Below are 25,217 nucleotides of genomic sequence, written 5' to 3'. Positions count from 1 at the left end.
GTTCTTCTTTTGGACAGGAACATTATGGACTTTAAAAAACTTTGAAATGGGTGGGTAGCTCCATCCCTCGACTAAGGGCCATGCCTATCTACTGGAGGTGGTCTCCACGGGTTCTATCTACCACTTCTCTGCACATTACAGCTAAAGTCATTCCCATTGGATCCTGGGGTCCTCATATTTCTCTGGTGTGTGGGACCCTCCAGTGGCTATCCCCAGTTCTATATCTCCCCTGCTACTTATTTTTATTTTATTTCCCGGTCTTCAGTGCCTCTCTAATGTCTCCTCTAGATTCTGATACTGTCATCTTTATTTCTTCCTCCTCCTTTCCTTCTCCCTTTTCCTCCTATCCTCCCATCTCCCACAATTTCTCTGCCCCCCCCCCCCCGTGTAGGACTCAAGCATCTACCCCCTGATCTTCCTTCCTTCTATGCTCCATATGTCCTGTAGGTTGTATTATAGGCATTGTGAGCTTTCGGTTAGCATCCACTTATTAATAAGTACATACCATGTATATTCTTTTGTGTCTGGGTTACCCCACTCAGGAAAAATTTCATGAAGTTCTCATTTTTAATAACTGAGTAATACTCCATTGTGTAAATATATCACACTTTTTGTACCCATTCCTTTCTTGAAGGACATCTGAGTTCATTCCAGCTTCTGGCTATTATAAATAAGGCTGTTATGAACATAGTAGATCATTTGTCCTTGTTATATGTTGAAACATCTTTTGGATATATGCCCAGGAGTGGTATATCTGGGCCCTCATGTAATACTATGTCCAATTTTCTGAGGAACTGCCAGACTGATTTACAGAATGGTTGAATCAGCTTGTAATCCCACCAATGATGCAAGAGTGTTCCTCTTTCTCCACATCCTCGCCAGCATCTGCTGTCACCTTTGGTTTTGATCTTAACCGTTCTGACTTGTGTGAGATGGAATATCAGGGTTGTTTTGATTTGCATTTCCCTAATGACTAAGGATGTTGAACACTTCTTAAAGTGTTTCTCTGCTACTCGGTATTCCTTGGTTGAGAATTCTCTATTTAGCTCTTTGCTCCACTCTTTAATAGGGTTATTTGGTTCTCTGGAGTCTGCCTTCTTGTGTTCTTTGTATATTTTGGATATTAGCTCTTTATCAGATATAGGGTTGGTAAATAACTTTTCCAAATCTGTGGGTTGCCATTTTGTCATTTTGATAGTGTCCCTTGCATTAGTCAGGTTTGATAATTTATTCGCCTTAATAATAAAAGAGATGCTTTACTCAGAATATATTTTAGTAAATGTATCTACTAGATGTGACCCATAAATATAGTGCTTTTTTGGATGAAAGTGAGTGGTTTTGCTAGGTAAATAAATCATACCAGAGCAGCTTTTGGCATATCTTAGAAATAGTTCAAAATAAAAATAATTATTATATAGAGATGTAGAAAAACAAACCACAGTTCTGCTTGAAATACCCCTATGAAAGAGGCTTCTTAAAACATTTGTGATCAAAATTGGTGTTTTCCCTTATGAATAATTTATGTTTCTTTGTCTAATTTTTATCTATGCACATAGAAGTAGATTTATGAGAAGATTTCCAACTTAAACTGAAATTAAAGCTGCTACTTTGATCATTACATGATTAGGGCTTTTGAATGAGGAAATTCATTCTTAATGCAGAAGGAAATGATTTCACATTTCATCATTAATTTATTACATTAGTGAACACTTAAGAGTTTGGTCGATTGATTCTAGGAAACATTTGTGATGGTGACATGTGCCAGATACTCTCTTATTGTGCCAGTGGTGTGACATTAATGGAAGTGTGGAATGCTTTGTAAGGATAATTATTATTGGAAAAATAGAGTTTTATTCCATATAAGATCCTTGCTGTAAAAACAATACAGGAATGATACTGCTTATTTATGTCCATCTTCTGATTGTTTGGTCTATGATTTGTAAATGATTTCCTGTGGAGAAATTTCCTATAAGAAGTTATAGGAACAAGGAGACCCATAAAGTCTCATGGTCATAGTCACCCTAAAGTAAGCTTAAAAATGATTTAATCAGTGAGTATACCAAAGTGGACAGAGAAAAGTCTCTATGCTACACAAAAAACTAGAGGCCTTGCAAACATAGAGACAAATAACATTATATAAATCTCTCTCTCTCTCTCTCTCTCTCTCTCTCTCTCTCTCTCTCTCTCTCTCTCTCTCTGTTTGTGTGTGTGTGTGTGTGCAATAACAATCACTGGTGCAAAGTGCCACTATTTAGAGTAAGAACTGGAGGGAAGAAAGAGAAGGCAGAAATGTAATTAACTTATAACTTAAAAATTTTTCGAGAACAAACTAATTTTGAAGTATTCCCTTCTTGTTATGATATGTAATTGAAGACTTTTACTTTCTTCCTTGAAGTCTACAATTTTATTAACCTCTCCATGATGTGAATGTATCCCAACATCACTCTGTGCTTGTCACTGTAAAAGACAAATTATATTTAATTTTACTCTTGCAATTTTTGTAAGTAAATAGCTGCCATTATATTATTAGTTAATGTTGAATTGATTTAAAAACTAAGTATAATATAGTATAAAATAGAAGAGTCTCTAATCTTAGGAGCCAGTGCTAATTTTACCTGCCACATATACATAATTTGAATCTTTTCTACAAAAATAACCTTACAACTGTTTTCTGGTGCTGTTTAGTACAGATACTATTCTTTCCCATATCATGAACATTTCTGCAGTACAATTTTAAAGATGGTACAGTTAAATATTTAATATTTTTGACATATAAATATACACTGTTGTGACAAGATAATGCATTTGTGTGAGTGCAGAGAAACTCATCTGTAAGTATACTTATTGTGTTATTAACCTGGACAGATAAATAAATCTGTAAGAAGATATCTATTTTCTCAAAAGAATTTGTTTGAAATGGATTACCAAGTCATTCCTGAACTTTGAATATACAATAGGTGCTGTTAGAAAAGGGTAGAGGTGTTTTATGAGATATGAGCACTCTCAAAGAATTGACAGTAGTGTTCCACAGAGTTGATCTCTAAACTACTGTGTGTGGTGTCACCTCTAGTATAGTTTGTACTTTTCCATGGGCTCTTCTCTTTAAATGGATGGTAGATGTTTAGAGAAAACACACTTTATGACTTGGGAGACCATTAGTGAAATAGCGGTGTCAAGATGAGCAGAAGGCCCAAGACACCTTGGGCATGCTTCATATCAAAGCCTGGGATGGAACTCTCAGATCTTAAATATATATATATATTAAGTATAATAAGAATGAAAAGGCCAAAGTATTGTGTCTAGGATACATAGGACAAAACAAGTTAATATTAACTGACCTCATTATAACAAGTATTTCTGCTGATAAACTTGGGTGCTTTAGAATAACAAATAAGCTGAATATGAATGATTCCTAATGGCAGGGATACAACACAATAGACATTAAATGTTCTCATTTTGATTCCACTGAAAACGAATTCATGAAGGATAAGTCAAAAATATTGTCTTTGGAAAAATTGATATATTAGTGATAGACTGCACATGCATATCTATGAGAATGACTAAAGTTAAAATTTATAATTTATCATAACTTTCATATTGGTAGTTGTGGATGTGAATGAACCATTATATTTTTAAAGAGAATAAATATTTCCAAAGCACTGAAACCACAAGCAGTAGATTTGACAATGCTGTTTTTGATGTGACAATTTCTAAGACAGTATTTTGAAAATATGACATATGTGATAATGTGTTGCTTTTTGTTTAATATTTTGCTCATCAATATGTATCACATATTTATGAGTTCTTTCACAGAATAAATCTACTCACTTAAGACAAAATTAATATATTTCACTGCATACTATTTTTTGGGAATAAAGTCCATCAGCCCTCCAAAAGTCATCATTTGTGATAGAATTCTGAACAAAGTAAAATGATGGCCATAATACAAGCTGCAAGAGCAAATAATACTATTAATATGTAGTGATAAATTTAATATATTGGTAAATTACTTTCCTCGCATTTTCTTTGTCCTTTATGTAAATGTGCAGATTAAATCAGTTTCCTTCTTATCTTAAAAGTAGTTTCCATGTTAAATAAAATGACAATGCTCAAAACATAAAAATGTTCATAAAATAATCATGCACTTATGATAATTCTAGGGCATTTAGATAATGTCAAATTAAGTGTTAATTATTTTTAATGATTTTCCAAAGAATGAGCAGAAGATAACATATAATACACATATTAATTACTTTTTATAATCTAAACCAGTCTTTCAATGAGAATATTTCTGTCCATGTATATACCAATCATAGAGACACTAGAGAGGAGATTTAGCTGCCTTCTCTCCAAAGCTGATGTGTTGGCATGCTGATTGTGGTGCCTATTAGGGGAGATGGGAAGGATAAATATTTTATGACATTTCATTTTGACTTTTTCCTTTGGCTGTGTAGAATTGTATTTTGTGGTATGTGGTAACCTTATGCTACTAAGAAGAAAGGAATCAATAGGTAAGAAAACTAACAGTTACTATTTAAAAGTATAGCATGTCTGAAATAAACCACATAGCCAAATTGCTAATTCTTTCCCACATCGTATTTATGCTATTTAAAGAAACACTTCTCTTTTTTTCTCCACTAGTAAGATGCATTCCTTCAGGTACAATCTAGAAAAAGAAGTTGAAAAAAATGCTGATTCCACATGATAATTACTTACTTTTTTTTTTCCTTGCAGAAAGGTGAGAAATAACAACCAATAGGTCTTCCCATACACATACAAAACAGTCTTGAAATATCAAATACATTTATTAGCTTTGATGAAAAAAAATGCATTTACCTTTTCTAGAAGAGATACAATAAGCTGTTATTTTCTCCACTAAGACACTGAGATTGTTAAGGAAAATAACCATATATGCCTTTTTTTCTTGGGTTAAGGACACTTTATTATTATTTTCATTTTCTTGCTTTCAAATATTGTAACATGCATCTTCCATCCTTATACCACAAATAAAAATACAGACCATACATACAATGCTTAAAGAAAACCATCCTTTCTGAGATCTTTACTAATCCTAAATCCAATAGGGACTAATATCCAATATATATATAAAGAACTCAAGAAAATGAACTCCAGAAAATCAAATAACCCTATTAAAAATGGGGTACAGAGCTAAACAAAGAATTCTCAACTGAGGAATAACAAATGGCTGAGAAGCACCAGAAAAAATGTTCAACACCCTTGATCATCAGGGAAATGCAAATCAAAACAACCCTGAGATTCCACCTCACGCTTATTTATAAAAATCAATGACTTCATGAAATTCTATTTTTTTTCTATTACTTCTTTATTATTTTTAGGAGGTGGGGGTCTTTCAAGACAGTGTTTCTCTGTGTAGCCCTGGGTGTCTTGGAACTCACTCTGTAGACTAGGATGGCCTGGCATGCACAAATCTGCCAGCCTCTGACTCCAATGTGGTAGGATTAAAGGTGTGCCTCACCACTGCCCGGAAGTCTATTACTTTTAAATGCCAGATGAGTCCATTCTTTTACATTTTTGGGTTGGTTTGTTAGCTGATTTGATTTTATGTTGTTTCCCTGGAGGTGTAGTGGCCTACCACCTACACAAGCTCAGGCACGAAAAATAAATAAGTAAAGATCTCTGAAACACAAATCTGGGGCTGGTACTAGCTGGCCATGGAATCATATACACACACATGGAGTATTAATTTACAAGCAGCTAAATCCTTACCTGTGGGGGAGAGGGATATGAAACAGTTTCCACAGCCTTTTTATTGGTGGTGAGGGTTAGGATTCCTTGTTTATTTCTCTCTCTCTTTTTTTTTTAATTAGGTATTTTCCTCAATTACATTTCCAATGCTATCCAAAAAGTCCCCAATACACTCCCCCCCCCCAAGTCCCCCACCCACCTACCCCCACCCCTTGGCCCTGGCATTCCCCTGTACTGGGGCTTATAAAGTTGGCAAGTCCAATGGGCCTCTCTTTCCAGTGATGGCCAACTAGGCCATCTTTTGATACAAATGCAGCTAGACTCAAAAGCTCTGGGGTACTGGTTAGTTCATAATAATGTTCCACCTATGGGGTTGCAGTTCCCTTTAGCTCCTTGGGTACTTTCTCTAGCTCCTCCATTGGGGGACCTGTGATCCATCCAATAGCTGACTGTGAGCATCCACTTCTGTGTTTGCTAGGCCCCGGCATAGTCTCACAAGAGACAGCTATGTCTGGGTCCTTTCAGCAAAATCTTGCTAGTGTATGCAATGGTGTCAGCGTTTGGAAGCTGGTTATGGGATGGATCCCTGGATATGGCAGTCTTTAGATGATCCATCCTTTCTTCACAGCTCCAAACTTTATCTCTGTAACTATTTCCATGGGTGTTTTGTTCCCAATTCCAAGAAGGGGCACAGTGTCCACACTTTGGTCTTAATTCTTCTTGAGTTTCATGCGTTTAACAAATTGTATCTTATATCTTGGGTATCCTAAGTTTTTGGGCTAATATCCACTTATCAGTGAGTACATATTGTGTGAGTTCCTTTGTGAATATGTTACCTCACTCAGGATGATGCCCTCCAGATCCATCCATTTGCCTAGGAATTTCATAAATTCATTCCTTTTAATAACTGAGTAGTACTCCATTGTGTAAATGTACCACATTTTCTGTATCCATTCCTCTGTTGAGAGGCATCTGTGTTCTTTCCAGCTTCTGGCTATTATAAATAAGGCTGCTATGAACATAGTGGAGCATGTGTCCTTCTTGCCGGTTGGAACATCTTCTGGATATATGCCCAGGAGAGGTATTGCTGGATCCTCTGGTAGTATTATGTCCAATTTTCTGAGGAACTGCCAAACTGATTTCCAGAGTGGTTGTACCAGCTTGCAATCCCACCAACAATGAAGGAGTGTTCCTCTTTCTCCACATCCTCGCCAGCATCTGCTGTCACCTGAATTTTTGATCTTAGCCATTCTGACTGGTGTGAGGTGGAATCTTAGGGTTGTTTTGAGTTGCATTTCCCTGATGATTAAGGATGTTGAACATTTTTGATGGCGATTGCATTGAATCTGTAGATTGCTTTTGGTAAGATAGCCATTTTTACAATGTTGATCCTGCCAATCCATGAGCATGGGAGGCCTTTCCATCTTCTGAGATCTTCTTTAATTTCTTTCTTCAGAGACTTGAAGTTCTTGTCATACAGATCTTTCACTTCCTTAGTTAGAGTCACTCCAAGGTATTTTATATTGTTTGTGACTATTGAGAAAGGTGTTGTTTCCCTAATTTCCTTCTCTGCCTGTTTATCCTTTGTGTACAGAAAGACCATTGACTTGCTTGAGTTAATTTTATATCCAGCTACTTCACCAAAGCTATTTATCAGGCTTAGGAGTTCTCTGGTGGAATTTTTAGGATCACTTATGTATACTATCATGTCATCTGCAAAAAGCAATATTTTGACTTCTTCTTTTCCGATTTGTATCCCCTTGATCTCCTTTTGTTGTCTAATTGCTCTGGCTAGGACTTCAAGTACAATGTTGAATAGGTAGGGAGAGAGTGGGCAGCCTTGTCTAGTCCCTGATTTTAGTGGGATTTCTTCCATCTTCTCACCATTTACTTTGATGTTGGCTACTGGTTTGCTGTATATTGCTTTTACCATGGTTAGGTATGGGCCTTGAATTCCTGATCTTTCCAAGACTTTTATCATGAATGGGTGTTGGATTTTGTCAAATGCTTTTTCAGCATCTAACGAGATGATCATGTGGTTTTTGTCTTTGAGTTTGTTTATATAATAGATTAGATTGATGGATTTTCGTATATTGAACCATCCTTGCATTCCTGGGATGAATCCTACTTGGTCAGGATGGATGATTGTTTTGATGTGTTCTTGAATTCGGTTAGCAAGAACTTTATTGAGGATTTTTGCATCAATATTCATAAGGGAAATTGGACTGAAGTTCTCTATTTTTGTTGGGTCTTTATGTGGTTTAGGTATCAGAGTAATTGTGGCTTCATAGAATGAGTTGGGTAGAGTACCTTCTGATTCTGTTTTGTGGAATAGTTTGTGAAGAACTGGGATTAGTTCTTCTTTGAAGGTTTGATAGAACTCTGCACTAAACCCATCTGGTCCTGGGCTTTTCTTGGTTGGGAGACTATTAATGACTGCTTCTATTCCTTTAGGGGATATGGGACTGTTTAGATCATTAACCTGATCTTGATTTAACTTTGGTGCCTGGTATCTGTCTAGAAACTTGTCCATTTCATCCAGGATCTCCAGTTTGTTGAGTATAGCCTTTTGTAGAATGATCTGATGGTGTTTTGGATTTCTTCAGTGTCTGTTGTTATGTCTCCATTTTCATTTCTGATTTTGTTAATTAGAGTACTTTCCCTATGCCCTCTAGTGAGTCTGGCTAAGGGTTTATCTATCTTGTTGATTTTCTCAAAGAACCAGCTCCTTGATTGGTTGATTCTTTGAATTGTTCTTCTTGTTTCCACTTGGTTGATTTCACCCCTGAGTTTGATTATTTCTTGCCGTCTACTCCTCTTGGGTAAATTTGCTTCCTTTCGTTCTAGAGCTTTTAGATGTATTGTCAAGCTGCTAATGTGTGCTCTCTCTAGTTTCTTTTTGGAGGCACTGAGAGCTATGAGTTTTCCTCTTAGAAATGCTTTCAGGTTGTCCCATAAGTTTGGGTATGTTGTGGCTTCATTTTCATTAAACTCCAGAAAGTCCTTAATTTCTTTCTTTATACCTTCCTTGACCAAGGTATCATTGAGAAGAGTGTTGTTTAGTTTCCACGTGTGTGTTGGCTTTCTATTATTTATTTTGTTATTGAAGATCAGTCTTAGTCCATGGTGATCTGATAGGGTGCATGGGACAATTTCAATATTTTTGTATATATTGAGGCTTGTTTTGTGACCAATTATGTGGTCAATTTTGGAGAAGGTACCGTGAGGTGCTGAGAAGAAGATATATCCTTTCATTTTAGGATAAAATGTTCTGTAGATATCTGTCAGATCCATTTGTTTCATAACCTCTGTTAGTTTCACTGTGTCCCTGTTTAGTTTCTGTTTCCATGATCTGTCTATTGGTGAAAGTGGTGTGTTGAAGTCTCCCACTATTATTGTGTGAGGTGCAATGTGTGCTTTGAGCTTTACTAAAGTATCTTTAATCAATGAGGCTGCGCATAGATATTCAGAATTGAGAGTTCCTCTTGGAGGATTTTATCTTTGATGAGAATGAAGTGCCCTTCCTTGTCTTTTTTGATGACTTTGGGTTGGAAGTCAATCTTATCATATATTATAATGGCTACTCCAGCTTGTTTCTTCCTACCATTTGCTTGGAAAATTGTTTTCCAGCCTTTCATTCTGAGGTAGTGTCTATCTTTTTCTCTGAGATGAGTTTCCTGTAAGCAGCAAAATGTTGGGTCCTGTTTCTGTAGCCAGCCTGTTAGTCTATGTCTTTTTATTGGGGAGTTGAGTCCATTGATATTAAGAGATATTAGGGAGAAGTAATTATTGCTTCCTTTTATTTTTGTTGTTAGAGATGGTGTTCTGTTCTTGTGGCTGTCTTCTTTTAGGTTTGTTGAGGGATTACCTTCTTGCTTTTTCTATGACGTGGTTTCCGTCCTTGTATTGGTTTTTCTCTGGTATTATCCTTTGAAGTGCTGGATTCGTGGAAAGATAATGTGTGAATTTGGTTTTGTCGTGGAATACTTTGGTTTCTCCATCTATGGTAATTGAGAGTTTGGCTGGGTATAGTAGCCTGGGCTGGAAATTGTGTTCTCTTAGTTTCTGTATAACATCTGTCCAGGCCCTTCTGGCTTTCATAGTCCCTGGTGAAAAATCCGGTGTAATTCTGATAGGCTTGCCTTTATATGTTACTTGACCTTTTTCCCTTACTGCTTTTAGTATTCTATCTTTATTTAGTGCATTTGTTGTCCTGATTATTATGTGTTGGAATGAATTTCTTTTCTGGTCCAGTCTATTTGGAGTTCTGTAAGTTTCTTGTATGTTCATGGGCATCCCTTTCTTTAGGTATGGGAAGTTTTCTTCTATAATTTTGTTGAATATATTTGCTGGTCCTTTGAGTTGAAAATCTTCATTCTCATCTACTCCTATTATCCGTAGGTTTGGTCTTCTCATTTTGTCCTGGATTTCCTGGATATTTTGAGTTAGGATCTTTTTGGATTTTGTATTTTCTTTGATTGTCGTGCCAATGTTCTCTATGGAGTCTTCTGCACCTGAGATTCTCTCTTCCATCTCTTGTATTCTGTTGCTGATGCTCGTATCTATGGTTCCAGATTTCTTTCCTAGTGTTTCTATCTCCAGTGTTGCCTCAATTTGGGTTTTCTTCATTGTTTCTACTTCCCTTTTTAGGTCTTGGATGGTTTTATTCAATTCCATCACCTGTTTGGTCTGGTTTTCCTGCAATTCTTTAATGGATTTTTGTGCTTCCTCTTTAATGTCTTCTACCTGTTTAGCAGTGTTCTCCTGCAATTCTTTAAGGGATTTTTGTGCTTCCTCTTTAATGTCTTCTACCTGTTTACCAGTGTTCTCCTGCAATTCTTTAAGGGATTTTTGTGCTTCCTCTTTAATGTCTTCTACCTGTTTACCAGTGTTCTTTTGTATTTCTTTAAGTGTGTTATTAAAGTCCTTCTTGATGTCCTCTACCATCATCGTGAGATATGCTTTTAGAACCGGGTCTAGCTTTTCTGGTGTGTTGGGGTGCCCTGGACTGGGCGAAGTTGGAGTGCTGGGTTCTGATGATGGTGAGTGGTCTTGGTTTCTGTTAGTAAGATTCTTATGTTTACCTTTCGCCATCTGGTAATCTCTGGGATTAGTTGTTATTGTTGTCACTGTTTAAAGATTGGAGCAGACTCTGTGTTCCACTCATCAGAAGTCTCAAAATCCTGTGGCGGGTGTCGTGGGTAGCTGGCGGGTGTCAGCAGACCCTGCGCTCTAACTACCCAGGTGCTGTTCAGACCGGAAGAGGCTTGTGGCCCTACTCAGTCCGGATTTCTGCCTCCCCAACCAAAGCAGTCTCAGGTCCCGCGTGATTGGACTGGAGCAGGAGCTGTGTTTCACTCACCAGAAGTCTCAAAATCCTGTGGCGGGTGTTGTGGGTAGCTGGCGGGTGTCAGCCGACCCTGGGCTCTAGCTACCCAGGTGCTGGTCAGACCCAAAGAGGCTTGTGGCCCTACTCAGGCCGGATTTCTGCTTCCCTAACTAATGTAGTCTCAGGTCCCCTGTGCAATTGGATTGGAGCAGAAGCTGTGTTCCACTCACCAGAAGTCTTAAGATCCTGTGGTGGGTGTTGTGGGTAGCTGGCGAGTGTCAGCCGACCCTGCGCCCTAGCTACCCGATGCTGGTCAGTCAGGAAGAGGCTTGTGGCCCTACTCCGACTTCATGAAATTCTTATGCAAATGGATAGAACTAGAAAATATCATTCTCAGTGAGGTAACAAAAGAACACACATGGTATGTATTCACTAATAAGTGGATATTAGCTCAAATGCTCAAAATACCCAAGATACAATTCACAGATCAGATGAAGCTCAAGAAAAAGGAAGATCAAAGTGTGGATGCTTTGGTCCTTCTTGGAAGGTGAAAGAAAATATGGAGCAAATATGGAGACAAAGTGTGGAGCAGAGACTGAAGCAAAGGCCATCCAGAGACTGCCCAACTTGAGCATCTATCCCTTATACAGTCACCAAACTCAGACACTCTTGTGGATTCCAAGAAGTCCATGCTGACAGAAGCCTGAGATAGCTGTCTCCTGAGAGGCTCTGCCAGAACCTGACAAATATAGAGGTGGATGCTCACAGCCAGCCATTGAACTGAGCACGGGGTCCCTTGGTCCTGTGAAGGCTTGATGCCCCAGTGTAGGGGAATTCTAGGGCAAGGAGGCAGGGGTGGTTAGATGAGTGGCGGAACACCCTCATAAAAGCAGAGGGAAGGGGGATGGGACAGGGCGATTCCAGAGGCAAAACTGTAAAAGTAGATAACATTTGAAATGTCAATAAAGAAAATATCTAATAAAACAGATTGCAAAGGAAGCTTTCATGCCCTTTACAGTCAGGGGCAGCACAGATCATTGACTTTCATATGGTTTCTGGTTTCAGCAGAGATCCAAAATCTTATCTTAGTTTGGTGGGGCATCTAACACCAATCTCAACATGGCTGCCATGGGTCCTCACCTGTGGCCTGGTATGGGATACCTGGAGCCAGGAGGGTCTGTAGAAAATTTACTAGGTCTCTGACTGTAGACCACAAGATCCCATGTGTCACCTTGGATCTGCTCTATGGTTTGTTGTTGTTTATTTATTGTAGTTTTAAATATATACATATATCGTATACAATACGCAATATATAATAAATTATAATTATATATTATAATATTCTTATAACTATTTATATAAATAAATATAATATACTAAGAATCAAGAGAAAAAGTGTTGTAAGCCACCATGAGTGCTAGGAATTGAATCATGATGAAGATCGCCAGCACTCTTACCACTGATCTCCTGTCCCCTAAAGCTCTATTCCAATAACAGAAACTACAGAAAGCTTACAAGCTCAATGGAAACTGATTAACTCACTAATAAATAAAATGGATCAAGACAGAAATAGAGGGATAAAGTACTTTCTAAAATAAAAGTTTTTACATCAAAGAAAATGTTAAATGACTTTCTAAGATTTCTTTGGATTCTGAAGTAACAACGTAAGCCAGTTACAGAATACCACAGAAATACTCTTTATGAATTTTTCACAGAATTTTAGTGTAAACTTAATGATACTAAAATGAATGGAATTTTATCTGATAAAAATCATATCAATCTGAAAACATATACTATAAAAATTTGGCATAAAATGTTAGCATGTTCTTTAAGTTGATAAAGCAAGTCTGGATTAATATTTTATTAGAATATGGATTGCATGGATTGCAGGGGAGAAAAACCTTTTAGCCTTTCAGGTAATGTATACAGCCAAAGAATTTTACTAATATATGGCTTTCTAACAAGAGAGATGCATACATGTTTATTTAAATGAATACAATAAAATATTTAGAAGTGAAAAGAAGAGAAAGACAGACTTGTACACCTTTCTATGGGTGTTGTGGGTATATAGCAGGACAAAACATCTTGGATAAGGAAGTCAATAGTAGAAAAGTGAGGAAACAGATAGAGAACCTCAGCAAACTTAATACTTTGAACTAGTGTTGACTCTGGGTTTCTAGCTGTTGATAGAGACTTTACTTCCTAGTACAGTGAGGAGTTCCCATTTCTGACAGGCCAGTTTTTTTTTCTTTTTTCTTTTTTAAAATTTTTTATTACATCTTTTCCTCAATTACATTTCCAATGCTATCCCAAAAGTCCCCCATACCCTCCCCCCCCCCACTTCCCTATCCACCCATTCCCATTTATTTGGCCCTGGCGTTCCCCTGTACTGGGGCATATAAAGTCTGCATGTCCAATGGGCCTCTCTTTCCAGTGATGGCCGACTAGGCCATCTTTTGATACATATGCAGCTAGAGTCAAGAGCTCTGGGGTACGTGTTAGATCATAATGTTGTTCCACCCATAGGGTTGCGGATCCCTTCAGCTCCTTGGGTACTTTCTCCAGCTCCTCCATTGGGGGCCCTGTGATCCATTCACTAGCTGACTGTGAGCATCCACTTCTGTGTTTGCTAGGCCCCGGCATAGTCTCACAAGAGACAGCTGTAAAGTTTGGAGCTGTGACGAAAGGATGGACCATCTAGAGACTGCCATATCCAGAGATCCATCCAATGATCAGCATCCAAACGCTGACACCATTGCATTCACTAGCAAGATTTTCCTGAAAGGACCCAGATATAGCTGACAGGCCAGTTTATGACCTCTTTTACTATGTAAAATTTAGTATTAGAGGTCAGAGAGTGCACCCTGAAAGTGTTGTTTATTAAGTGTCTACAGATCAAAATAATCAATATGCTAACCAAAGATATTTTGAGGAGATATACTCTGAACCCCTGTACTCGATATGACTGTGAAAAATATCTATTATAGTACAAAGAAAAATGTCATGGTAAACACATTTTTTTTTCATGGTTAAATAATGGATGAGTTTAAAATGTTCCTGTGGAACATTTTAATGGAAAGGCAAGGGCTCAACTATCATATTATCTGTTGAGTGTAGTTAAAGTCTATATTTGTTTTTGTAACATATTCAGAGAACAAATGATTTTTTTACTTTTTTTATTAAATATTTTTTTCATTTACATTTCAAATGCTATCCTGAAAGTCACCTATACCTCCCCCCTGCCCTAATACCAAACCCACCCACTCCGGCTTCCTGGCCCTGGCATCCCCCTGGACTTGGACATATGATCTTCGCAAGACCAAGTGGTCTCTTTTCCCATTGATGTCCAACTAGGCCATCTTCTGCTACATATGCAACTAAAGACATAGCTCTGGGGGGCACTGGTGAGTTCATATTGTTGTTCCTCCTATAGGGTTGCAGACCCCTTTAGCTTCTTGGGTACTTTCTCTAGCTCCTTCATTAGGAACCCTGTGTTCCATCCAATAGATTGCTGTGAGCATCCACTTCTGTATTTTCCAGGCACTGGTATAGCCTCACAAGAGACAGCTATATCTGAGTCCTGTCAACAAAATCTTGCTGGCATATGGACTAGTGTCTCGGTTTGGTGGTTTTATATGGGATGGCTCCCCAGGTGGGGCCATGTCTGGATGGTCCTTCCTTCTGTCTCAGCTCTGAACTTGGTCTCTGTAACTCCTTCCATGGGTATTTTGTTCCCCATTCTAAGAAGGTACTAAGTATCCACTCTTTGGTCTTCCATCTTCTTGAGTTTCATATTTTTTTCAAATTGTATCTTGGATATTCTAAGTTTCTGGGCTAATATCCACTTATCAGTAAGTGCATATCATGTGTGTTCCTTTGTGATTGGGCTACCTCACTCAGGATGATATCCTCCAGATCCATCCATTTGCCTAAGAATTTCATAAATTCATTGTTTAATATAGCTGAATAGTATTCTATTGTGTAAATGTACCACATTGTCTGTATCCATTCCTTTGTTGCGAGACATCTGGGTTCTTTCCAGATTCTGGCTATTATAAATAAGGCTGCAATGAACACAATGGAGCATGTGTCCTTGTTATATGTTGGAGCATCTTCTGGGTATATGCCCAGGAGTGTTATACCTGGGTCCTCAGATAACAAATACTATGTCCAATTTTCTGAGGAACCACCAGACTGATTTCCAGAATGGTTGTATCAGCTTGAAATTCTGCCAGCAATGAAGGAGTGTTCCTCTTTCTCCACATCCTCACCAGCATCTGCTCTCACCTGAGTTTTTGATCTTATCAGTTCTGGCTGGTTTGTGGTAGAAGCTGAGGGTTGTTTTGATTTGCATTTCCGTGATGACTAAGAATGTTGAACATTTCCTTAGGTGCCTTTTGGCCATTCAGTATTCCTAGTTGAGAATTCTTTGTTTAGCTCTGTACCCCATTTTTAATAGAGTTATTTGATTCTCTGAAGTCTAACTTCTTATGTTCTTTGTATATAGTAGATATTAGACCTCTATTGGATATAGGACTGGTAAAGATCTTTTCCCAATCTGTTGGTTGCCGTTTTGTCTTCTTGGCAGTGTCCTTTGCCTTACAAAGGCTTTGCAATTTTGTGGGATCTGATTTGTCTATTAGAGCATAAGCCATTGTTTTTCTGTTCACCAAATGTTCCCCTGTGCTCATGTGTTCAAGACTTCTATTAATGACTGCAGACTCACAGTTGAGAATATGAAACAGGGGCTTTTGTAACAACCCCTCTGTCTTTTGCTTCACCCCCACCCCAAAAGAAATAAACAGAGAAAGTCATGTGAGAAAAGGCTTAGGAAATGTTACAGGGATCTTGGTGTGTAGCTCTTCACAGTTGATGGCTTCTGATAAATTTAAGGGTGGGGGACTACTAGGTTTTCTTTAATGTGCTAGCCATAGAGAGTTTGACCAAGCTCCAGTGAGTATATGAGCAACACAAACTGGAAATTATATCTTTTCTTTTCTTTTCTTTTCTTTTCTTTTCTTTTCTTTTCTTTTCTTTCCTTTCCTTTCCTTTCCTTTCCTTTCCTTTCCTTTCCTTTCCTTTCCTTTCCTTTCCTTTCCTTTCCTTTCCTTTCCTTTTCTTTTCTTTTCTTTTCTTTTCTTTTCTTTTCTTTTCTTTTCTTTTCTTTCTTTCTCAAAAAGGATCAGGAGGGATATGTGGAGAAGACTCAGAAGTTAATCGGAGTACATTATGTGACACTCCTAAATAATCATTGAAAACATTCTGTTGAGGGAAAGAAATCCAGTTTTAATCAGTAATAGTCAGACAAGATGAAGGGTGTTGTTTCAATTATCTTGATTCCATGGAGACTTGCTTTGTGTTAAACTATATTGTCAATAATGGAGAAAGTTAAATCAGGTGCTGAGAAGAAGGTACATGTTGTGTTTGGGTGGCATGTTGTGGCCTAAGTGTCTGTGAGGTTCATTTGCTTTAGAACATATACCACAGCTCCAGCATATATCTGTTTAGTTTTTGTTTCAATATCCTATCATTGGTGTGAGGGGGTACTGAAGTATCCCATTATGAGTGAGAGTCAATAATTGATTTAAACTATAATGGTGTTTCTTTTATTAACTTTAATGTGTGCTTGTTTGGTTCATAGATGGTAAGAATTGAAATGCCCTCTTGGAGACTATTTCCTTCAGTGAGAGTTATTTCTTCTGATTATCTTTTGTTTGATGTCTATTTTGTATGATATTAAAATAGCTCCATTTATTTGATTACATGTCCATTTTCTTGGAGTATCTTTTACATCATTTTACACTAATCTAATGTCTATATTTGATGTTGAAGTTTGTTTCTTGGATGCTGCAGAAGGATGGGTCCTATTTTTCTTTCCATATTGTTAGTCTGTATGATTTTATTATTTTAATCTTTTTATTTGTTTATATTTCAAATAATATCTCCCTTCTGATTTTCCCTTCTGCAAACTGCCCATCCAATCCTCTCTCCCCTTTGCCTCTATGAGGGTGCTCCTCCACTCACTCACCCACTCATCCACTCCTGCCTCACTGCTCTAGCATCCTCCTAAACTGGGGCGTTAAGCTTCCACAGCACCAAGGGCCTCCCTTCCCACTGATGCCAGATAAGGCCATTCTCTTCTACACATGTAGCTGGAGCCATGGATCCCTCCATGCTGACATAATTGATGATGCCAAGAAGTGCTCTCTGACAAGAGCCTGGTATGGTTTCCCCTGAAAGGTTCTGTCAGCACCTGACTATTACAGATGAAGATACAGCAAACAACCAGACTGAGCCCAGGGACCCCAATGGAAAAGCTAGGGGAAGGACTGAAAAAAGCTGAAAGGGATAGTCTATATACTTTAATTGAGGAATTGATACCAATATTCTAAAATATTTCAATGAGCACTGTTTGTTGACTCCAGTATATTATTGTAGTATGTGTCTCTGTGTGTGTCTTTTCTCTTTTGATTTGCTGGTCAGAGATTATTTATTCCTGGATGTGGTTAACCTCTGTTTGATTATGTATTCTCTCTAGGACTTTCTGTGTGGTTGTATTAGTAGATAGACATCGCTTAAATTTGGTTTATCATAGAATGTCTTATTTTTTCCAAGTATGACGATTGGAAGTGTTTCTGGTTATACTAGTCATGCAGTGTTGGCTGGTATCTATGGTCTCTTAGTCTTTAGAGCATCTATTCTGGCCCTACTGGCTTTCTGAGTCATGAATGAGAAGGCAGGTGTCAGTCTAATGGGTCTACTTTTGTATGTTATGTGTTTATTTCCCATTGCAGCTTGTAATATTCTTTCTTTGTTTTTATCATTAGTGTTTTGATTATTATATACTTAGGGGCCTTTCTTTTCCAGTCAAATCTTTTGATGTCTGTAAATTTCTTGTACCTTGTTAGGCATCTCCTTCAAGTTATGAAAACTCTTTCTGTGACTTTTTTTTGTCTTGGTATTTTTTTCTTTTTTCTTTTTTTTTTTAATTAGATATTTTCTTTATATACATTTCAAATTTCAAAGGCTATCCCGAAAGTTCACTATACCCTCCCTCCCGCCCTGCTGCCCTACCCACCCACTCCCACTTCTTGGCCCTGGCATTCCCCAAGGAGCTCAAGGGGTCTGCAACCCTATAGGTGAAATAACAATATGAACTAACCGGTACCCCCAGAGCTCGTGTCTCTAGCTGCTCATGTAGCAGAAGATGGCCAGGTCAGCCATCACTGGGAAGAGAGGCCACTTGGTATTTCTGTGACTTTAAAAAAAATATTTTCTGTGCCACTAAGTTGAGTTTCTTTCTCGCAGCTCTCTTCCTATTATTCTAAGAATTGGTCTTTTCACTGTGTCCCAGATTTTCTGTATATTTTGTGGCAGGATGTTTTCAGATTTAACTTTTCCTTTTTTTTCCTATATATTTGTCTTTTCTGTTGTGACTCCAATGTCTAAGATTCTTTCATTCACCTTTTGTATTCTGATCATGTGGCTTGCTTCTGAGATTCATGTTTGTGTTCCTAAAACTTTCTTCTCCACATCTCCTGCCGTTTGGGTTTTCTTTTATGATTCTATTTCATTTTTCAATTCTGAGCTACTTTATTTATTTCATTGGCCTGGTTGTGTTTTCATAGATTTCTCTTTAAGAGATTTACTAATTTCCTCTTAAGAATACCTATTATAATATGAAGACTATTTTAAGGACATTGTCTTCTGTTTCTCCTATGATTTAATCCTACTGCCCATATTATAATAGGGTTGCTGCACTCTTATGGGACATATTGACCTGATTGTTATAGAACACTAGCATCTAGGCATTTGTGTTTAGGGAGACTGTGAGTCTAGATGCATATATTTGGTCTTTGTTCAGTTCTTTGTTTCTTTGCTTCTGTTGCTTTCTCTGGTCTATAAGAGTTTGTGGTTACTATGTGTTTTCTAGTGGAATTTTAGATGGTGTGGTCATTTGGGGTCCTGGGTAACATAAATTTCTACGTTTTGAGTGCTGATATTTAGGAATGTGGATGGTCTGGGAGCAGTAAGGGGTTCACAGGTGGGAAGAAAGCAAGCTGTTCCACCAGGATTGGCTTAGACCCAGAGAATGGGGCAGCAGAATGAGGAGAGGCCACAGTATATAATCTGCTAAAGATCTGAGCATGAGAGTGGGTGATTAGGTTTGGAAAGGAGGAGGGAGATAGAAGATGTAAAACTTTCCTACTCTGGTCTACTTGCTTTTCTGGCAGATTGGCTGGTGTAATCCCAGGGAATGACCATTGGAGTTGAGTTTGTTATAACAATGCAAGTGGAGAGGAAGGCTGGTGAAGGAGATCTTCCCAGCTCACTAGATATGGTGATGAAGAGTGGGGGAGTCAGAGTTCGTCTTTCATAGAATTAAGCATGTTATTGGAGGATTAGTTTTATAGAAGGAGAGTGTAGTGTATATAGTGAGCAGGTGACATGATTCCTTGGTTGGAGTGGCCTGTGGGTTCCCAGGGAATGCTTGTTGGAACTGATATCCTGGATTAAAAATGAGCAGTGGGAAAGAATTTTGATGGGGAATATCTGTGTGACTCACTGGAAAGGGGTGTTGGGAGTGGGAGGCTACCAAAAGTTATCTGCTACAAATCAGGGGCTGAGCCTAGGGGATTGAATTTGAGGAGAGAAGAAGAAGATGGAGATCTTCAATTAGGTTTCCTCTTTCCCTGGTCAGAGTGCACTTTATTTTAGTGTAATAATATCGAAGGTAAACAGTATCTTAAAGGTACATTTATACCTAACCAACTTTGTTTTTTAAACATATCTACCTATCATCTCTATCTGTCTATAATTTATCTATCCATCCATCCATTTATCAATCATCTATCTATCTATCTATCTATCTATCTATCTATCTATCTATCTATCTACCTATCTATCATCTATATTTCTAGGTATGTATAGGTATATACACATTGAAACATGTATTTTAGAACATTAGAAAAGTTTACTATATTGATTACTTAGAAGAAATAGCCAAAATATTAGAGAGTAATCTCAGATCTTTAGTTCTGCCAGTGAACTGCCAAGCTGTGATATTTGCCTAGAGTTTTCAAGTATGAAACACTTAGGTATCTTGACACTTGTCATTATAATTCACCAGTGTGAAACTCCTTTTAAGCCATTTCAAAATGCTTTGACAAAATATTATCCATAAATATCTAGTTCTAAAGATGTATTGAAACATCAAGTTTTAATTGGCTATATAAATAATTTAATCTTGGCATATATTTGAAAGACCTTTGGGTTTGCTTATTCTTCAAGATCACCTGTCTCTGTTAATTATGTTACAAACTTCACAAAAATCTTCAAGTGTTATTTCATTATGTTGCTTCATTATTAAATATTAGTAACTGATTAGATCATCTTTACTATGTTCATACTTTAAACATTGCATAGAGAGTTTTCTTGCCTGACAAATAGTTTGTAAAAGGTAGTTTAGAATGTTATATTTTTAAATATTAACACAGAACAGAATTTTAATTAGGCTCTGAGCTTACGTCTATATGTTTGTATCTCGATTTTTCTTACAGCTGTTATTTCAAGAAACCAAGAAGGTCCAGGAGAAATGGGAAAGGCTGTGCTTATTCCAAAGGATGACCAAGAGAAAATGAAAGAGTTGTTTAAAATCAATCAGTTTAACCTCATGGCCAGTGACTTGATTGCACTTAACCGAAGTCTGCCGGATGTGCGATTAGAAGGGTAAGTTTGCCTGTGCAGTGAAACATTGTGTGTAAAGCTCCATGTTTTACAATTTCTCTTCTCACTATATGACTTTTATACCACACTGGTTCTAGAAGCCTATGAAATGCAATAACTGACTCTAGTTACATATGCTAAGAAATATGAATTGTTTTCTTTCCAGATAATCCAAATACATAGTAGAAAAGGCATTGAAGATTCTGAAGACTGAATAGGGTTTTATCCATAGGACCATCTTTGTTTTATTGTAACTTTCTGAATATCAAACATGGTATTTCATAAATTATTTGCATATAAACCTTCTTATATTACATCATCAAAAACTTCATTTGGAAAAATTACATACCAGAACAAAGTAAGCCAATTTATTGCATGCTTATTTGACCCTTTGGTGTTATTACTGCTAGGCACAGTTATAGCTGGTGGTAATGCACTTGTCTAGTATTATTGAGAAACTGCCTCTAATTACCCATACCATGTGAAATATTTATTATGGCTTTAGCAATTTATACTGCTATTTTAATTGCTTATTCAGTTATCAACAGTAGAAGTTATATTCTCTTAGATGTGTTTTTTGTAATAAATTATGTTGAAATTTTCATCCTGTTTGTGATAGACTATAAGATGCTCTAAAAGGTAAACATACTTTAAGTATATGTAATAAAATCAGAGTATTTAGTGTAGGTTTTACCACCCCACAGTTTTGTGAAACACTCTTAGCATCAATAAAAGATATTTTTTGAGATTTTAGGTTGTCACATTTCCAAGTACATGACAGTTCACACTTCCTTGTACATAGTCAATAGTTCTTTTTTATTTTATTTTATTTTATTGCTACACAATCATAATCTTCATGTAATGACATTATTAATGGAAGTAATGTTTTTCACTAATAATAGACTCTTTCATTAATAGGGGGTGATAATTACGTTATATTTACTATTTGTGTATTCTTTTCTTTTGTGAAAGTGGTGTGAATAAAACCTAAGCCTTACAGAGATTGTAGGACTTGAGATTAACACAAGATTCATTTGGTGAATAAATGAATGGCTCCTCATATCACACTATTTGGTCTGAGATGTGTCATTTAACGAAATCATAACTTTGACCTGGTCCCATATCCTATCCTATAATTCCATCATTTGAGAGAACAAACCAGAAGGAGCTCAGATTTGACAAGAGAATAGCTCAAGCTATAAAGTTCCAGACATATTTGGACATAGGAGCATACAGTGTGCCCATAATACCCTGGAGAAAGAAGAAAGACACACTTAATCATGGGCCATGCACAACTTTGTTGATCAGAAAAATTGATATTATTAGATGCAATAGTTATAAATTTGAAATTTATAGACTATATTTACTTCTATGTAACTGCATTTGCTTATATGTATTTAGATGTTTTCATTTTAAAGACATATGTGAATAATTTTCAAAATAATTTTGTGCACTTTAGATGCTATTTATTATTGTGTCACATTACTGCATGTATTTGTTTGTTTTAAAAGCCATGGTGTGAAAATGTATAAATGTCATACTTCTAGATTTTAGAAAGCCAGGCATTTGGTTTCAATTTTTAGAATCATTACTTCTAGGTGTCATAAAATAAACTAAATTTTGTAACAGATCTATAATTGCTAAGAGGAGAAGATAGACATGCTTGTTGGGGAAAAGAAAAAGCAATAAAACCGAACAGAAACAACAGCAAAATCTGCATTTAAGATGTTTAAGCAATAAATATTTGATAATATATAAACTGTGGAAAATTCAACATGCATCTTTGGAAAGTTTAAACTATCAGAAAAGCACGTAAAGTCCCATATTTACATGGTTATATTTACGTGAAATTCTGAGAGTTAATAAACATCCTATGAGATGATATTAGTGAAGTGCATGAACTGTTGTGATGTTTTCTTATTTCACAGTGTGTGTCATCAGTAACAGAGATAAGATATCTTCAGAAGACCATAGACAAATCATTGTGTGTAAAATTTCTCAGGGATGGTCGCATGGATTTCTGAATGACTCAATGTAGCACTACTAGGCAATAATTAAATTTGAATTTTTACCACAAATCTAGTGTCCAGACTTGGATCTGAAAGCCACAAAATAACTTGGTATTCATTTTATCTAGAAAATTTGTTTCAGATTTTATTAGTCAAATTTCAGATTTTATATGACTGTATCATAATAAAGTCATAGGGATCAGGAAATATTTTAGCCATAAAATTCCTTTTTGGTATGCTTAAAGCTCTAAGAGCATTTTATTTCTTCCAAAGTAAAGAATGGAAGTAGAGAAGGCATGAATATAGAAATTGGATTTCCTATACTAATAACAAATTAATAACTAGCCATAAGAATGATAAACTATTATGTGTGTATATGCATACTTAATTATTTGTCTGAAAGACTTTTATTTGTGTTTGTGAAGAATTTGAGTTACTACTTAGAAATGAACCACCAAGTAAATTCCTTCATGTATCTATTTTGTTATAATAAACTATTTATAATAAATTTTTACAATTATCTAAAAATAATACTATAATGCAGAAATGACATCTGAGATGGATGTCTGTCTCCAGACAGATATGCTAATATGTGCATACATAAACAGACACACACGTGCGCGCACACACACACATACACACACATGTGAGAGAAAGAGAGAGGGAGAGAGAGAGAGAGAGAGAGGAATACAAACACATATAGAGAGGGGCGGGAGAGAGACCTTAAGCTTATGACCTAGAATATTGAAAATGGTTAAACTGACATGATGCATGAATGTATACTTTTTATATTTCATAAGCTTAGCAAATAAACACATCTGTATCAAAGGAGAAGATAGGGCCACAAGCCTCTTCCTGTCTGACCAGCACCGGGTAGCTAGGGCGCAGGGTCGGCTGACACTCGCCAGCTACCCACAACACCCACCACAAGATCTTAAGACTTCTGGTGAGAAGAACACAGCTTCTGCTCCAATCCAATTGCGCAGGGGACCTGAGACTGCATTAGTTAGGGAAGCAGAAATCCGGCCTGAGTAGGGCCACAAGCCTCTTTGGGTCTGACCAGCACCTGGGTAGCTAGAGCCCAGGGTCGGCTGACACCCGCCAGCTACCCACAACACCCGCCACAGGATTTTGAGACTTCTGGTGAGTGAAACACAGCTCCTGCTCCAGTCCAATCACGCGGGACCTGAGACTGCTTTGGTTGGGGAGGCAGAAATCCGGACTGAGTAGGGCCACAAGCCTCTTCCGGTCTGAACAGCACCTGGGTAGCTAGAGCGCAGGGTCTGCTGACACCCCCAAGCTACCCACGACACCCACCACAGGACTTTGAGACTTCTGGTGAGTGGAACACAGAGTCTGCTCCAATCTTTAAACAAGATTTTGCTGAAAGGACCCAGATATAGCTGTCTCTTGTGAGACAATGCTGGGGCCTAGCAAACACAGAAGTGGATACTCACAGTCAGCTATTGGATGGATCACAGGGCCCCCAATGGAGGAGCTAGAGAAAGTACCCAAGGAGCTAAAGGGAACTGCAACCCCATAGGTGGATCATTATTATGAATTAACCAGTACCCCAGAGCTCTTGTCTCTAGCTGCATTTGTATCAAAAGATGGCCTAGTAGGCCATCACTGGAAAGAGAGGCCCATTGGACTTGCCAACTTTATATGCCCCAGTACAGGGGAATGCCAGGGCCAAGGGGTGGGGGTGGGTGGGTGGGGGACTGGGGGGAGAGTGTATTGGGGACTTTTTGGATAGCATTGGAAATGTAATTGAGGAAATTACCTAATTAAAATAATAATAATAATTAATATAATATATAATATATAACATATATCTAACTATTCACATATAAATTCTTTTTTATTATAATCAACCTTCCCCCAATAAATATCAAATCTACCATGTTAAAAAAAAAAGGAGAAAATAGAGGTCATTTTGTTCATTTTAATCTATTTTTCTGTTAATATTTGGATAAATGGTAAACCTATTCAATGATACTGAATATATTGTTTTGATCACCAGCTTCCTGTAAGAATAACACATAAATGAAGTGAGAAAGAGTAGACACTAGAGAAGGGAAGCCTTTTTAATAGTTAGTTTGAGCTTGAAGCTATGTTATGCCTTATTTTTAATAATCCATAGAATGACCAAATATTTTATGTATTTTTAAACGATTATTTCATTATTTTTAAATAAGTGTTTGATTTTTTTGCATAACAATGAGACATTGGACTCTCAAGTCAGTTCAGTGCCCAGTCTTACATGTGTCACTGGGTTTTCTGGAAGTAGAAAAAACGATCTGACTCTAAAGATGATCAGTGTGCAGAGAACAGAGTCTCATTCTATTATGCACAAAATTTGCCAAATGAACAGAGAAAAAATTGTTCTTTAACCATGCAGCCAAATCATGAAGTTTTAAGACCTG

At 37.2% G+C, this 25,217-nt stretch overlaps 1 protein-coding gene across 5 annotated transcripts in view; it reads left to right on the top strand.

Annotated features, from left to right (window-relative positions):
* The window catches only part of Galnt13 (polypeptide N-acetylgalactosaminyltransferase 13), a 692,094-nt gene that overhangs the window by 271,315 nt on the left and 395,562 nt on the right, over positions 1–25,217 (top strand). For all 5 annotated transcript variants that reach the window (XM_021153165.3, XM_085834908.1, XM_085834905.1 and 2 more), the window contains one exon: positions 20,617–20,785. In XM_021153165.3, the coding sequence (XP_021008824.1) occupies positions 20,617–20,785 (169 nt within the window). The remainder of the gene's footprint in view (positions 1–20,616; positions 20,786–25,217) is intronic.

The sequence above is a fragment of the Mus caroli genome, unplaced genomic scaffold, assembly GCF_978045245.1.
Source record: "Mus caroli unplaced genomic scaffold, Mus_caroli_1 scaffold_2, whole genome shotgun sequence".
NCBI lineage: Eukaryota > Metazoa > Chordata > Mammalia > Rodentia > Muridae > Mus > Mus caroli.
The sequence above is the reverse complement of the archived record's forward strand: the minus strand, read 5'-3'. Positions and strand labels throughout refer to the sequence as shown.